A 13,391-nucleotide genomic window follows, 5' to 3' on the forward strand; every position below is an offset into this window, starting at 1 on the left:
AACTCCACACAGGCGGGGTCGGGGATTGAACCCCGCTCCTCAGAACTGTGAGGCCGACGCTCTAACCAGTCGGCCACCGTGCCGCCGGTTTTTTGGACATACTTGGTAAATAAAGATGATTCTGATTCTGATATAACAAGAAAAAGCTTGGGATGCACTTAGAAGAAAGTCGTAACAATACGAGGGAAAATTTCGTAATGTTACGTAATGAAAGTTGCAATGTTATGAAAATAGTCCTAATATTACTCCCTCCAGATGGAGGGCACTTTATCACAAATGTCAGTCAGATACAGAGAGAATGCAAAACCAAAGGCATTCTGAAACCCACACACACACACGTTATGTAACCACAGATACAAAAGCAGCTCAACAAAGGTCAGTTCTTGAGTGCAGTGTTGGCACGATAACGTTTTGAGTGTTTCGTTTTTATTAACATGTAAGCAAGATGACTCAGAGCCCCCCCCCCCCCCCCCCCCCCCCCCCCACTGATACATCAGTCAGCAGAAAACGATTCCATTCAGGATTAAAGACAGAAAATCAAGTAAGGCCGACATGGCAATGTGTTGCAGAACAAGAACCCATAATTTCACATAGTGACAGTAAAACAAAGATTGGAGCAAATATTAGTAGTAGGGGGTCGACTTGTCCATTCAAATTTTTTTTGGATGTTCCTAAAAAACATCCTTTTAGGGCCAGGAATACTGGGAAATTTTTAACATCCACACATCAGCCCGGCCAGTCTCAAACATGGCAAAAAATATTTCCCGGGGTCGATTTTCGGCTATTTCGGCAGGTTCACTGCTGTCACAAAATTGCAAATTTGCAGCTAAAAACAGTCTTTTAGGTTCTGAAAATGTGGGGTCAAAAACATTTTGAGTTAAAAAAAAAAAATAAAATGCTCGATTTTTTTGGCAACGGGTCTGGCAAAATGACCTAAAAATCATTGTCCCCTCTAAAATTTTGTATTTTGACATTTCTGGGTCTGGCCAGAAATGTCCATTGGCTATCTGCTGGAGCAAACCATCCATAGATAGCCTGCAGTTTCCAGGTCATTGAGAGAAAAAAAAATAAAAAATAAAAAATTCATACGACATGCATATGTTTAGTGGGCCCTCAAGTGGCCCCAGGACCCTAAACAGGCCCTTCGTTGGCCAAACAGACTGGGTGGAAATCCACTTGACTTGTAAGAGGTGATGACGCAACTTAAACGGTATGCTTGTTTTCTTCCTGTTTATATACGAACAAAAGAATTAGGACACACATTTCAATGATCAGTCAGGGCTTGGCTGCGCTTGGTCACTCGCACGGACGATTTTAATTCAAAAGTTGCATAAAACATTTCTTTCATTGCTTTGTAAAGCACATATATACAACAAGGGGGGTTGATCATTATTGAAAAAAAACATGACATTAGTACAGTCACACAAAAAAAAAAGAAAAAATGAAAAAAGCGCAATATTACCAGAAATAAATTTGATAGATTTCGAGAATAAAGTCACGATATTATGTATACAAAGATTAATTTTTTTTTTTAGTATTTTATTTAATTTTTAAAAATGAAGTGCTTTGAGAATAAAATTGGGCCATTATGATTTTCTTTCTTTATAATTTTATGAGAAAAAGTTGTTCTATTGCAAGAAAAAAGTTGAATAAGATTTCAAAAACAAAATGGTGATGTGGGAATAAAGTCGTAATATTTTGAGATTAAAGTTGTCATATTTCTAAAAAGAAAAAAAAAATCATACTATAACAATAAAGATGTTTTACTGTTAGGAGAATAAAGTGAAGATGAGTGAAAATGAAATGTCATAATGCTATGAGAACAAAGTTGTAATACCCCCCCAAAAAAGATATAGAATTTTGATATTAAAATCCTACTGTTATGAGAATAAAGGCATAATATTTTGAGAATAAATTTGCAATATTTCTAGTATAAATTTGTGATATTTTAATTCAAAATGTTTACAATTTTGAGTATAAAGTATTAATTGTTAATTGTTATGAGAACAAAGTTGTAATGTTGCAAGACAAAAGATGAATAAAGTTTTTAGAATAACACCTCAATATTATGAGAATAAAGTTGTACTGTACCAAGAATAATGTTGCAATGTTGTAAGAGTAAAGTCCTAATTATTATGATAAAAAAAAAAATGTAAAAAAAAATCGCAATGTTATGACAACAAATTTGTAATAACCCAAGAAAAAAAGTTCCAGAATAAACTCCTTATGTTATGAGACTAAAGTGCTAATATTTTGCAAATAAAGTTGGATGAGTTTGGAAAATAAATCATACAATTTATAAAATCGTAGTATTGAGAGAATAAAGTCATACTTTTGTAAGACAACATTTTAAGAATAAAAATGTACTATAACGACAATAAAGTTGCAATGTTATGAGAATAAAGTCATACAATAACGACAACCCGATTCGTAAAACCCAGACTTTATTCCGGTAATTCTATGACTAATTCCTTTTTAGTGTGGCCCTAATACTCTTTGGAAACATATGAATCCGTCAAAGGACAACGGTACAAGGTAGAGGGAGGAAAAAGAATCGAAAACGAGAAAATTGTAATACGGAAAAATTCTGAACGTTGAAAGTGTTACGATAATTTTCTAATCGAGAGGAATAACAGACACAGGATAATTTAAGATCACACCTAGGTGGTAATTATTTCTGTGTAAAAAGGATTTAACCTTTTCAAATGTAAACACACCACAAAACCTCGTCTATTTAGATCAGACGGTTAGTAAAAAAAAAAAAAAAAAGTCAAAGCAAACCAGGCGTGGCCAGACGCCGTGTTTAGACAACACGGGAAAAGTCACGCATGACGAAATACCCTGAGGTAAAGTGCGATATTACGAAACGGACGTCTTGTTTGATCCCTCCACAAATCACGGGTGAGGAACTTTTTTTTTCCACTTTTGTCTCAAATATTACAACTTTATTCATTGAAAATGACCACTTTGTACTTCTAATTTGAGGTTTTTAAGCAAAACAAAAAATCACTTTTTTCTTGACTATTGATACTTTATTCTTACTAAAAAATACTCTTCATATTATGCCTTTATTCTTCTAAAATTATGACTTTACTCCAACAAATTACCACATTTTATTCTATAATAATGTATTTTTTCCTTGTATTCTTGCAACTTTATTCTTGGAAAATTACCATTTTGCTCTTGTGACAATGACTTTATGCTAAGAATTAAGAATGATTACTTCTGTCTCGAATATTGATTGCATCTTTATTCTCTTCTCACAATATAGTTTTTTCTCAGTATAACAACTTTATTGTTGTAAAATTATGACTTTATTCTCCCAAAATTAGAACTTATTTTTTCTTGTAAAATAATGCCTTTTTTTCCCTCTGAATTTCCTCTATTCTCTTCTCACAAATCATGTTTTTCTCTTGAAATACAATTTTATTTTTTCAAAATTACCAAATTGCTACTTTTTCTCATATTTTTATGACATTTTTGTAAAATTATGACATTGTCACAAAACAAACTTTTTTGTTGGAAAATGATGCGTTTTTTCTCAATTTTGATATTATGACTATATTCGAGTAAAAATTCAACATAATCCTCACAAAACAAACTTTTTTTTGTAAAATAATTCAAATTAAATATCCTTTATTCTTGGAAAATTACCACTTTGTCCTTGTGATTTTATGACTCGTAGCAAAAAAAATTACAACTTTACTATTGCTCTCTATTTTGAAAAACGAAGCTTTTATGGTTGTAAAATTACAACTTTGCCCTTCAATTTCAAACACATTCATGTGAAATCTGGATCTTTTTATTTATATTTTTGTGATTGTAAAATTACAACTTTTCGGGTTGTAAATAATTAATGTATTCCCTTTTTCTCAAAATGTTTTCTTCATATTACAAACTTAATTCTCTGAACATTTTTACATTTTTCCTAATATTTGTTTGTATAGGTTTTTTTTGTGTGTATGTACGGTGTAATATTAAAATATATTCACATAGAATCTGGAATATTTTTGTTGTTGTAATTGTACAAATTTATTCACATATAATTCTTCTTTTGTTCTAGTCCCTGAAAATGAGAACTTTGAAAGTATATGTCGCCAGCATAGGTTCTCCACATCTGTGTTGGAAGACATAGCAACACTAAAACACAGCGCCACCTCGTGACAACAAAAGGAAAAACACCCAGGGACACACGACGCTTATAAACGATCTACCGCATAACAGTGAAGGACAGAAGGAGGTGGAAGTAATGAATCAAACCGCCAGTCTTTTGCGCGTTCAAGTCTTTTCTGTTGGCAGTTGTGCGTCAGCGAAGAAGAAGTAGAAGCGCAGAAACGGCGGAGCTCAGCAGGAGGTGTGCAGGTGCGAGTCTGCAGCTGGAACTCAAAGCTAGGACAGCAAAATAAAAAAAAAGAAAAAAAAAAAAAGAAATGATGTTGCAGGGTTTTTTTTTTTTCATCATTTGTGCACTTTTATTTGTACAGTTGTACCTTGCTAATTTGAAGTTGAAAATATATATAATTTAATGGCAATTATAATGAGAGTCAGTGATTTGCAGATTTTCGCGGTCTTTGTGGGACAAATAAAGGTTATCTTATCTTACAATAAAAATACTCACAGGCATATATTATTTATCCTTTGCAAAAAAAATGACTAATAGCTTGCTGACTCACTTAGTTGTGAAACTCTGCTTCATGTGTTTTCTATGTCTGTATTATGCTGCCCCCTGGGGGGCAAAGCGTGCACACCAGAAGGAGCAAAATGACAATAGACATTGAAGACTGAACTGATGATGCGCAAAAACTCTTCAAATCTTTATATTCAATGTCATTATGTTATTACTGTATGTTTTTTTAATAAACATGGAGAGGGCTATTTTTCTTATTAAAACGCAACACGAAAATGCATGAAATGAAAATGAAAAATGGAATGTGCTAACGCACAGGTGTCAAACTGGTGGCCCGGGGGCAAGATCTGGCCCACAACATCATTTTATGTGGCCCGCGAAAGCAAATCATATGTGTCGACTTTATGTTTCTTGTAAAAATACCAAAATTGTTGTCTTTACTTGTATAATGTTGAGATATTGCAAGCATTTTATGTTACCAATCACCTTTTTGAAATAAATGTAATAGTAGTTGAACATTTGTTATTGGATTTTGATTTTAAAACTAGTTCTCCATCAATTTGTTGTGTATATGTCATTATATGAGACAATATTTTATATGGGTTCACAGTCATAACGGCCCTCCGAGGGAAGCCATAACTACAATGTGGCCTGCGACAAAAATGAGTTTGACACCCCTGCTCTAACGGATTAATAGCATTTCCATTCATTTCAATGGGGAAAGTTGATTTGAGATTCACAAGACTCGAGTTACGAGCACGGTCACACGGAACAAATGACACTCTTAAGTCAAGGTAGCACTGTAGTTGACTTACTGCGGCAGCTCGTCCCATCCGCTTGCAGCATCCCGGTGACGCAGCTGCACACCGGACCGCTCGCCGTACTGGTGCACATCTGCTCGCAGCCGCCGTTGTCCTCCTCGCACCAGTGCAACGCTGAGACAATCCCACGATCGCAAACAAATGTGTAAGCATAAAATGCAAGGAAAATACGGAAAAATAATGAACTCAAAAGTAAAATCATTTATTCTATCGTTTAAGCCTTGAAATACCCCTCCCACGTGGTGTAACCACATTGAAACTTACTTAAACACATTGGATACATATTTCAAAATGCGACATAATATGATTTGTTGAACAGAAAAACGATATAGAGGGACTGCGCTATAGCGGGGATAACTGTATTGTGTTATATTTAAAAAAAATAAAATTAAAAAACACTTCTTTTTTTATAATATTACTACTTTAATCTCATACCTTATATTTTTTGGGTAATAATACAAATGTGGTCTTGTGAAATGTAATTTTTATTACAACTTTATTATAATGAAAACTGTTATGTTACAAATATATTTAATTAAAATAGCCACTTCTCATAAAGTACTGTTGTTGTTTTTTTTCTCGTAAAATTATGCATTTTCCGATAAATATTTTTTGGGGTTAATGTTAGGAATCTATTTATAAAAATAAAAAACAAATATATAAGATTGTATAAAAATACTAATAATACAATTCCCATTTTTTGGTGATATTACCACTTTTTTCCTCATAAAATCCCAACTTTTTTATACAACATTTATTCTTAAAGAACTACTTTTTTTTTTTTTTTTACATCTAAATATTACATTGAACTTTCACACCAATTGACAAAAGTATTACAACACATTTTTTTAAAATGTTACAACTTAATTCTCATAAAATGTTAAATTATATTTTTAATATTTTGAATGCAGTCACATAAAATCACAGTTTTCTTATATTACAATCCTTTTTTTTTTGCATAAAATAATGACTTTTCCCTCTCATAAAATTGCAAAAAAAACATCTTCCTGTATAAAAAGTCTACACACCCCTGTTCAAATGCCAGGTTTTTGTTCAAAAAAAAAAAAAAAAAATGAGACCAAGAAAAATAACAAATAAACACCCTCCTATAACTGCAGCTGTAGCTGTGTTCAGAACTAACCAATCACATCCAAACTGATCTTAAATGGGAGTTCGCACAGACCCAAAGACCCTGGCTCGCTACTTCCTCCTTCCTGTCTTTTCCAGAAGTAGCTGCAGTTAATAACAAGAACCCTGACTGAAAAGATGCCAGTAAAGTCATCTTACCTCGTCTTCGAATGGGCCCAACACTGAGTGTGTGATCTTTGAGCATCTTATCCTTGGATGACATCCTCCTCTTCGGCGGACAATTCTACACGAACAAATGTTCTGTTAACAGAAGTGAACTTGCAGGGGGAGCTCTCGGCGTGAGGGGAACGTGACCTCCTCACCACTTTGCACGCGTGTCTCTCGGCGTCGCACAGCGAAACATCGCAGTGCAGGTGCACCTCGTCGTAGTCGCCGATGAACTTGAAGACGGTGACGTGGAAGCGGCAGGTGAGCGACACGCCGTTCTCCGCCATGCCGATGGTGTTATCGTTGATGTTGGGACACCTAAATGAGAAGAGCAACAGGTTCAAAACAGAGGTGGGAGGATGTCATCATGCCATTTTTCTCTTACAATACGATATAGATACACAAGCATCAAATATTGATGTCCTACGTCCAAGTACCAAGTCATAATTTTTATTTATATAAAATAATAAAAAATTTTCCCCTTGGAATACTACAGCTTTGTTCTCATAACATTCGTGACTGGAGCGTTGAACGTTAGCGGGCACCCTTATTAAATACAGAATGAGCTGGTGAAAAGCGCTGGCGACTTAAGTATGTCCGCGGACCTCATATTGCCTCCAGCGATGGTTGGTGTGCTACCCACTCCGCCTCAGAGCTGCGTCTCAGCCAGTACATGAGATGATTTTAAAAATATATTAATCATGATGATAATGATAGTAATAATAATGCGCTCCATGAATTGATTTCTACAAATCTTTCTTCTCGATGTATTATTCCCTTCAGGGCCTACCCTCGCTCGATGACGACGTAGCGCAGTCGGTCGCTGCTGTTGCGTGACGGCGTGGCCCAGCACATGTTGACCACCAGGATGAGCTGGTTTTCGTCGGCGCCCTCCACGAAGACACCCACGTAGAGGACGTCCCTCGTGCTGAGGACCACTTCGCCCTCCTTGTACGGCTGGCGGTACGAGGCGTTCTTGTACAGCGCCATCTTGGTGATGAAGTTGCCCGCCTGGGTGGCCAGCGTGAGGTTGATCACGCTGGGGAGGAAAGAGAAAGTGATCTGAACCGTCCGGATACAGAAATTATGTCTGTGAGCTAACTGACTAACCTGAGTATGGGTTTGATGACGGTCTCCAGCGAGATCTTCAGGTCTAGCTCGTATGCGCAGGAGAACTCCACGTTGATGGTTCTGTCCCGAGTGATGACGTTGCCCGTGTTGTTGACGCTCTCGATCCACACTGTGTTTTTGTACATAATGTGGGTGCCATTTGACTGTCAAAAAAGACAAAAGTCAATTCGGACCGCTCCAAAGGAAACATGTTAATGTAGATAACCGGCCAACAAATAAACTAACTTGCGGTCAATATCGTTTGGCTTGTCACCACAACAAATAACTACTACTAACTAACTAAACCTGTGCATGTGGAAAATCAATGACACTGTATGCTAGTTTTTGCATCATCCAGCCACCTCACTAACTGACCGAACAAACGAAACAACATTTGACTGACATGTACAATGGAGCCGCAGTGTCCTTTGGTGTTGTTGATGTAAAAGGAGATGTAGTCCTCTCCCTCCACGCCGACGCAGCGGTGGTCGTTGACGCGGACGTCGCCGCGCTGGAAGCCCAGCTGGAAGAGCTTGCACTTGGAGATGGACACCTCCATCATGGCCGGCTTGCACGTCACCTCCGCCTCGATCACGTCGTCGTCGCCTGACACATAAGCACGCACACACGCGCGAACACGAGACACAACGCAAAACTGATAACCAGCGCAGGAAAACCGTCGCGTCAGGAAACGAGCGCTCACCTTGGTGGCTGGCGGGCAACTCGGGACACCCGCACAGGTCGCCTCCGTTCTCCAGCTCGCATGTGAAGTTGGTGCAGGTCTCCGTTGCACAGGGGTCGTAGATCCATTCTGCTAAAGATATGGTCCCACGCACAATGTTAGCTGCCACGCGCACACAAACGTGCGCACACGTGCAGGGCTTCTTACAGCAGTTCTCCTGGGCGATCCACTTGGTGGTGAGGACGCCCATGGAGCGGCAGGCCTCGGCGTAGGCGGCCAGCGAGCCGCACACTTGGGCGCCGCGTTGGTTGTAGCAGCCGTCCAGGTAGCAGGACTGGTAGAAGGGCCGCGGGTCCAGCAGGCCGTGACACGGCTGGAAGAAGCCCTTCGGCTCGGTCAACTTCAGGCACGTGTCCTCGCGCTGCAGTGCCAGCACGGCAGAGTTGTCGCACGACCGGGCCAGCGCCACGTATTGGGTTTCGTCGCACCTGTGCGGGTAATCCAAGATAACAATATGTTTATTATACTGTCATACTCAGGGTTGTTTCTAATGTTTTTCCCTCTCATAGTATAAGTTTCGTTTTCCAAGTCTGTTAGGAAATTTAACACACAATGCAATTCCCGGGGGTGTTGTTACAGTTGATATAAAAAGTCTACACACCCTTGTTCCAATGCCATGTTTTTGTGATACAGAAAAATGAAACCAAGATCATTTCAAAACACTTTCCACCATTAATGTCAGCACAGTCTGGTTAACCCCCAGTAAAGTTCAGATGTTCTAGGAGGGTTTTTGTTTTTTTGCTTCCGAGCAGAACCCTGAGAGATTTTGTGCTAACAGTGACTGCTATTTAGAAGACTGACTGTAATTTTACAACAAAATTGACTTTTACTTTTATCAGAACTTCTACATTTACTCTTTTTTTACACAACATATTGCAAAAGTTCACACACAAAAAAAATGTCATTTTGGTAAAAATTCACTTAAATCTACTAAATTTACCTCCCAAAAAGAAAAAAAAGAGAAAATAACAAAAAATGCCTGTACTTTTAAAATTGTACTTTTATGTCAGTAAATGAGTTGAATCATTACTTCTACTATTTCATTTTAAAAAAAATCATCAATTTAATTTAAAAAAATCTCAAATTGCTAAAATTTCATAACATTTGCCAAAATTATGGTACAAAAATGTGCTAATAATTGCTAGAAATTCACTAAAGCATTGCAAAAGTTCACAAAAACTCACCCTGTTTTACTGAGGTTACGGTGGCTAATCAGTACTTCTACTTTTTAATTTTTAGTTTTAATTTTTTAAAGATAGATAATGCAAAAGTTCCTGAGAAATCACCCCCTCCCCCCCCCAAAAAAAGAACCTACAAATCCTAAAAATGTTGCAATTACTAAAATATCAGAGAAATGCAAAAATAAATAAATAAATAAATAAATAAATAAATAAAAATGACTGCACTTTTTTACCTTAAGTAAAGAAGTTCACTAAGGACTTTTACCACAATCTTTTTGATTTTCCCTAAGTATACTTAAATCTGCGGACACAGTGCGAGTACTTTTGCCACCAGTGGGTATAGCTAATACTGTGAGTGGACTTCCTCACCCATCTCCTCACCCACCTGTGCTGCATGCCGTTGGTCTTCCAGCTCTGGGCGAGCTCCAGAGCGCTGGCGGCTTCCCCGCCCGTGGAGGTGATGTAGTCGTCGCCGGGGTCGCCGTTGAAGTTGCCGCACAGGCCGCACAGCTTGTCCTGCAGCCGTGCGCCCATGCTGACGCTCAGCGTGTTGAAACGGTTGTAGCGCACCCGGATGTCCTGCGGCGAGTCGATGTCGATGAAACCCTCCGACGCGGACAGGCGCGTCATCAGACCCGTCACGAACGGCACCGACACCGGGGTGCCGTTCACCTGTGTCGACCCGCGGGACCATTGTAAATCGTGCCACGACTTGAGGAAATATGGCGCTCCGCTTCCCACCTTGACCGTGTTGCCCGAGATGAGGATGTTCTCCTCGTTGATGTAGAGGTAGACGTGGGAGATGGTGGTGAGGTTGGGCGTGCTGTGCTTGTCGAAGTTGGCAATGAGTTGGAAGGAGAGGTCGGGCAGTTTGTGGCAGTTGGTGGACAGCACGAAGGAGCAGGAGGCGGGCAGGCGCAGCGAGGCGCCGTCAAAGGTCTTGAACACGCCGCCGCCCGACGCCACGCACTGATGGGAGCGCCGCGCGAAGCAGCTCCGTACGCCGTGACGCAGGGAGCACTCCTCGTCCGCCTTGCAGCGGCGCGGGTCGCACTGCACCAGGTTGCGGCCTATGCACTGGCAACGCTTGGTGCAATCTCCGTTCCAGAACAGCAGCTTGGGCTAAAAAAAAAAAATAATATATATATATATATATACACACACATACTTACAAAGTAGAAAGTTATAAAGCAGAAAGTAATGCGTTACTCCCAAAATGTGGTCCGGTGACGTCACAAGTAATCTAACGCATTATTATATATATATGATATTTTGATTCGATACACACACAGTTGCCTTCATGGACCCCCGCACAATCGGCAGGGTTGCTACAGTCTGTCTGTCTGTCTGTCGAAATCAAGTAATCAGTAAAGTAACTAAGTTACTTTTAAGCTCAAGTAATCAGTAAAGTAACTAAGTTACTTTTCAAGGTAACCGTGGCAACACTGTATATATATTGGTGGGGGGGGGGGGGGGCGGGGGGAGCAGCGATTACTCACCGATATTTAGAGGATAATCGATTCTAAAAAGATTCGATAGTGACAGCCTGATCTGAAATGTACTTGTAGAAATAAGTCGACATAGCAAGGAGTCAGCAGTTATCACGATAACCTCATTAAAAGTCAGCAAATCCCGCCCCCACAAAAATCCAGAAAAAAAAATTGTGCAAATACTGTATGCTTTCTATCTTTGGCTTTTTCTTTTTGTGACCATTTTGAAGACGGTTAACGTACTTTTACATTAAACCGAGAGTACGAAAAGCTCCGATCTTCAGTCCCTGTAACATTTCCGACTCTAGCAACTGCACATCCCAGTCGACTCGCGACGGACGTCTACACATATGATCGGAACATGCGGGGCGTCACACTGACCTCGTAGTACTTGCCGTCAGTGTAGCAGCCGCAGTCTTGAGGCAGGATGCAGCTCTTGCCATTGAGGACGTATCCCTGGTCACACTGGCAGCCCTCCACACAGTCCTGGGTGCAATCCCTCTGACCGCGGGCGGAGGCGCACTGGGGCGGGCACACCGGCACGCATCTGGAGTAGCGGCTGTTTGGCGGACATCTCTGGACTGAGAATGTTGGACATATTATACAGACTGAGGCAATTTAAAGAGCCATATTTAGCACCTTTTTCGATTTAAAACAGTTCCCAGCAAGTTATTCATCGTCTCGCTAAAATTTACGCATTTTTAGGGGTGGTCTTGTTTCATGCAAGTGAGCAAGTATATAGCCCCCTCATTTACTGCTGAACCAATGGCAAGTCTGGATTCCGTTATCATAAATGATATTTGCGGACGTCTTCCATTATTTGCGGATGCCGCACAATATTTGCTGAATCCTCACAATTTGTGCAGTCTATTTGCGGTTTCGGTCGTCATCAGCGCAACATACTTCCTTGACACCAATACCTATTTATGCAGGGCTTCGGTGGCATCTTGTGGCAATTTAGGGCATTTAAGAAAGAGCACAAAACCCACGAACAGGTACGCTTTTTAATGACTAGCTGGGGATAGGTTTCAAAGAAAAAAAATGCAAAAATGTGAATTTGTGAAGAGTGAACTGCTAATATGCGGGGGATTACTGTAATTTGTACTCACCACATGGCGTGTCACCCCTCCAGTCGGTGGCAGGCACCCCTTGCGTGTGACAGGTGATGGCGTAGGCATGCAGCCAGCCGCAAACGGTTTCCTGAGCACCGTCCAAACAGACGTCCCGCAGGCAGCTTTGGTAAAAAAAGCCTGGCGCCACCTTGCTGTGACAGCATGCAAACGCACCCTCGCGATCCACCATCAGGCCACACAGCCTCGCTGTCTCGGGGTCCGCAAACATGTAGAGACCGTCTCGCGGACGGGAGCGGAGTCCGGTTGTGGGGTTATCGTCCGTGTCGCCATTTTCGCCAGCCAATGCAATCGAGCTATCATCCGGCAGGTTTTTATCCCCCGTGCCGCACCTTGGGCACGAATCGCCGCAGCCCACCCGGCAAAAAGCGTCCTTCTTGGCCCAGGCCGCGCCCCAGCGGTCAGCGGTGTGGCTGACAGAGGCTGAGGGCAAACCCCCACAGAGGCCGCAAGATGCGTTGTAAAGGTGACGGGGTAAAGTCAACAAGAGCAGGGTGTTCCAGTCGAAGACCACCTTGAGGCCGAAGTCCGTCTCCAGGACGAGCACTGTGCCCAAAGTGAAGATGGTGACCTTCCCTGGGCCGAGCGTCACAGGAACGTACAACCGCTCCTTATTCACCTGATGAATAAATAGAATATGGTCGCTGTTGGGTGGAAACCTCGTCTGTACAAATATGTCAACAGGTCAATTTGGACAACAGGACACTTGAACTATCTGAGACGTGTCATAAACCTTTGCCTCCTCCCTCACTCTGGGAGTCGTGTGGCATAGTGTTTCCTCAAGATTAAAAGTCTGGATGTTTTTTTAGACAATAACGAGTGAAAAGAGTTCCAGCTCCGAGCGTACATTTCCGTAAGCCTGTTTTGCTAAAAATGCATAGCCGTAATGCTTGGGTGCAGAAGCAAACGCGTCAGCAATTGGTGAAAACCCGCAACATAGATAACCAATATGGACTTTCAAAAAAAAAAAGAAAGTTTTAAATCTTAAGATTAT

The 13,391-nt window shown here is 40.6% G+C and overlaps 1 protein-coding gene and 1 long non-coding RNA gene across 3 annotated transcripts in view; one reads left to right on the top strand and one right to left on the bottom strand.

Annotated features, from left to right (window-relative positions):
• The first annotated feature begins 566 nt into the window (after window positions 1–566).
• On the top strand, window positions 567–5,143 carry LOC133466930 (uncharacterized). The gene is made up of 2 exons (XR_009785075.1): window positions 567–2,901; window positions 4,064–5,143. It is a non-coding gene; the product is annotated as an uncharacterized LOC133466930 (long non-coding RNA).
• Window positions 4,250–13,391, bottom strand: part of tecta (tectorin alpha) — a 36,689-nt gene continuing 27,547 nt past the window's right edge. For both annotated transcript variants that reach the window (XM_061751150.1, XM_061751151.1), the window contains 12 exons: window positions 12,377–13,016; window positions 11,649–11,848; window positions 10,163–10,899; window positions 8,744–9,024; window positions 8,558–8,668; window positions 8,258–8,460; window positions 7,855–8,018; window positions 7,535–7,783; window positions 6,900–7,062; window positions 6,736–6,820; window positions 5,443–5,562; window positions 4,250–4,389 (listed from right to left, as the gene is read on the bottom strand). In XM_061751150.1, coding sequence (XP_061607134.1) covers window positions 4,307–4,389; window positions 5,443–5,562; window positions 6,736–6,820; window positions 6,900–7,062; window positions 7,535–7,783; window positions 7,855–8,018; window positions 8,258–8,460; window positions 8,558–8,668; window positions 8,744–9,024; window positions 10,163–10,899; window positions 11,649–11,848; window positions 12,377–13,016 — 3,036 coding nt within the window. In that variant the 3' untranslated portion in view covers window positions 4,250–4,306. The remainder of the gene's footprint in view (window positions 4,390–5,442; window positions 5,563–6,735; window positions 6,821–6,899; window positions 7,063–7,534; window positions 7,784–7,854; window positions 8,019–8,257; window positions 8,461–8,557; window positions 8,669–8,743; window positions 9,025–10,162; window positions 10,900–11,648; window positions 11,849–12,376; window positions 13,017–13,391) is intronic.

Source organism: Phyllopteryx taeniolatus, chromosome 17 (assembly GCF_024500385.1).
Source record: "Phyllopteryx taeniolatus isolate TA_2022b chromosome 17, UOR_Ptae_1.2, whole genome shotgun sequence".
Taxonomy (NCBI): Eukaryota; Metazoa; Chordata; class Actinopteri; order Syngnathiformes; family Syngnathidae; genus Phyllopteryx; species Phyllopteryx taeniolatus.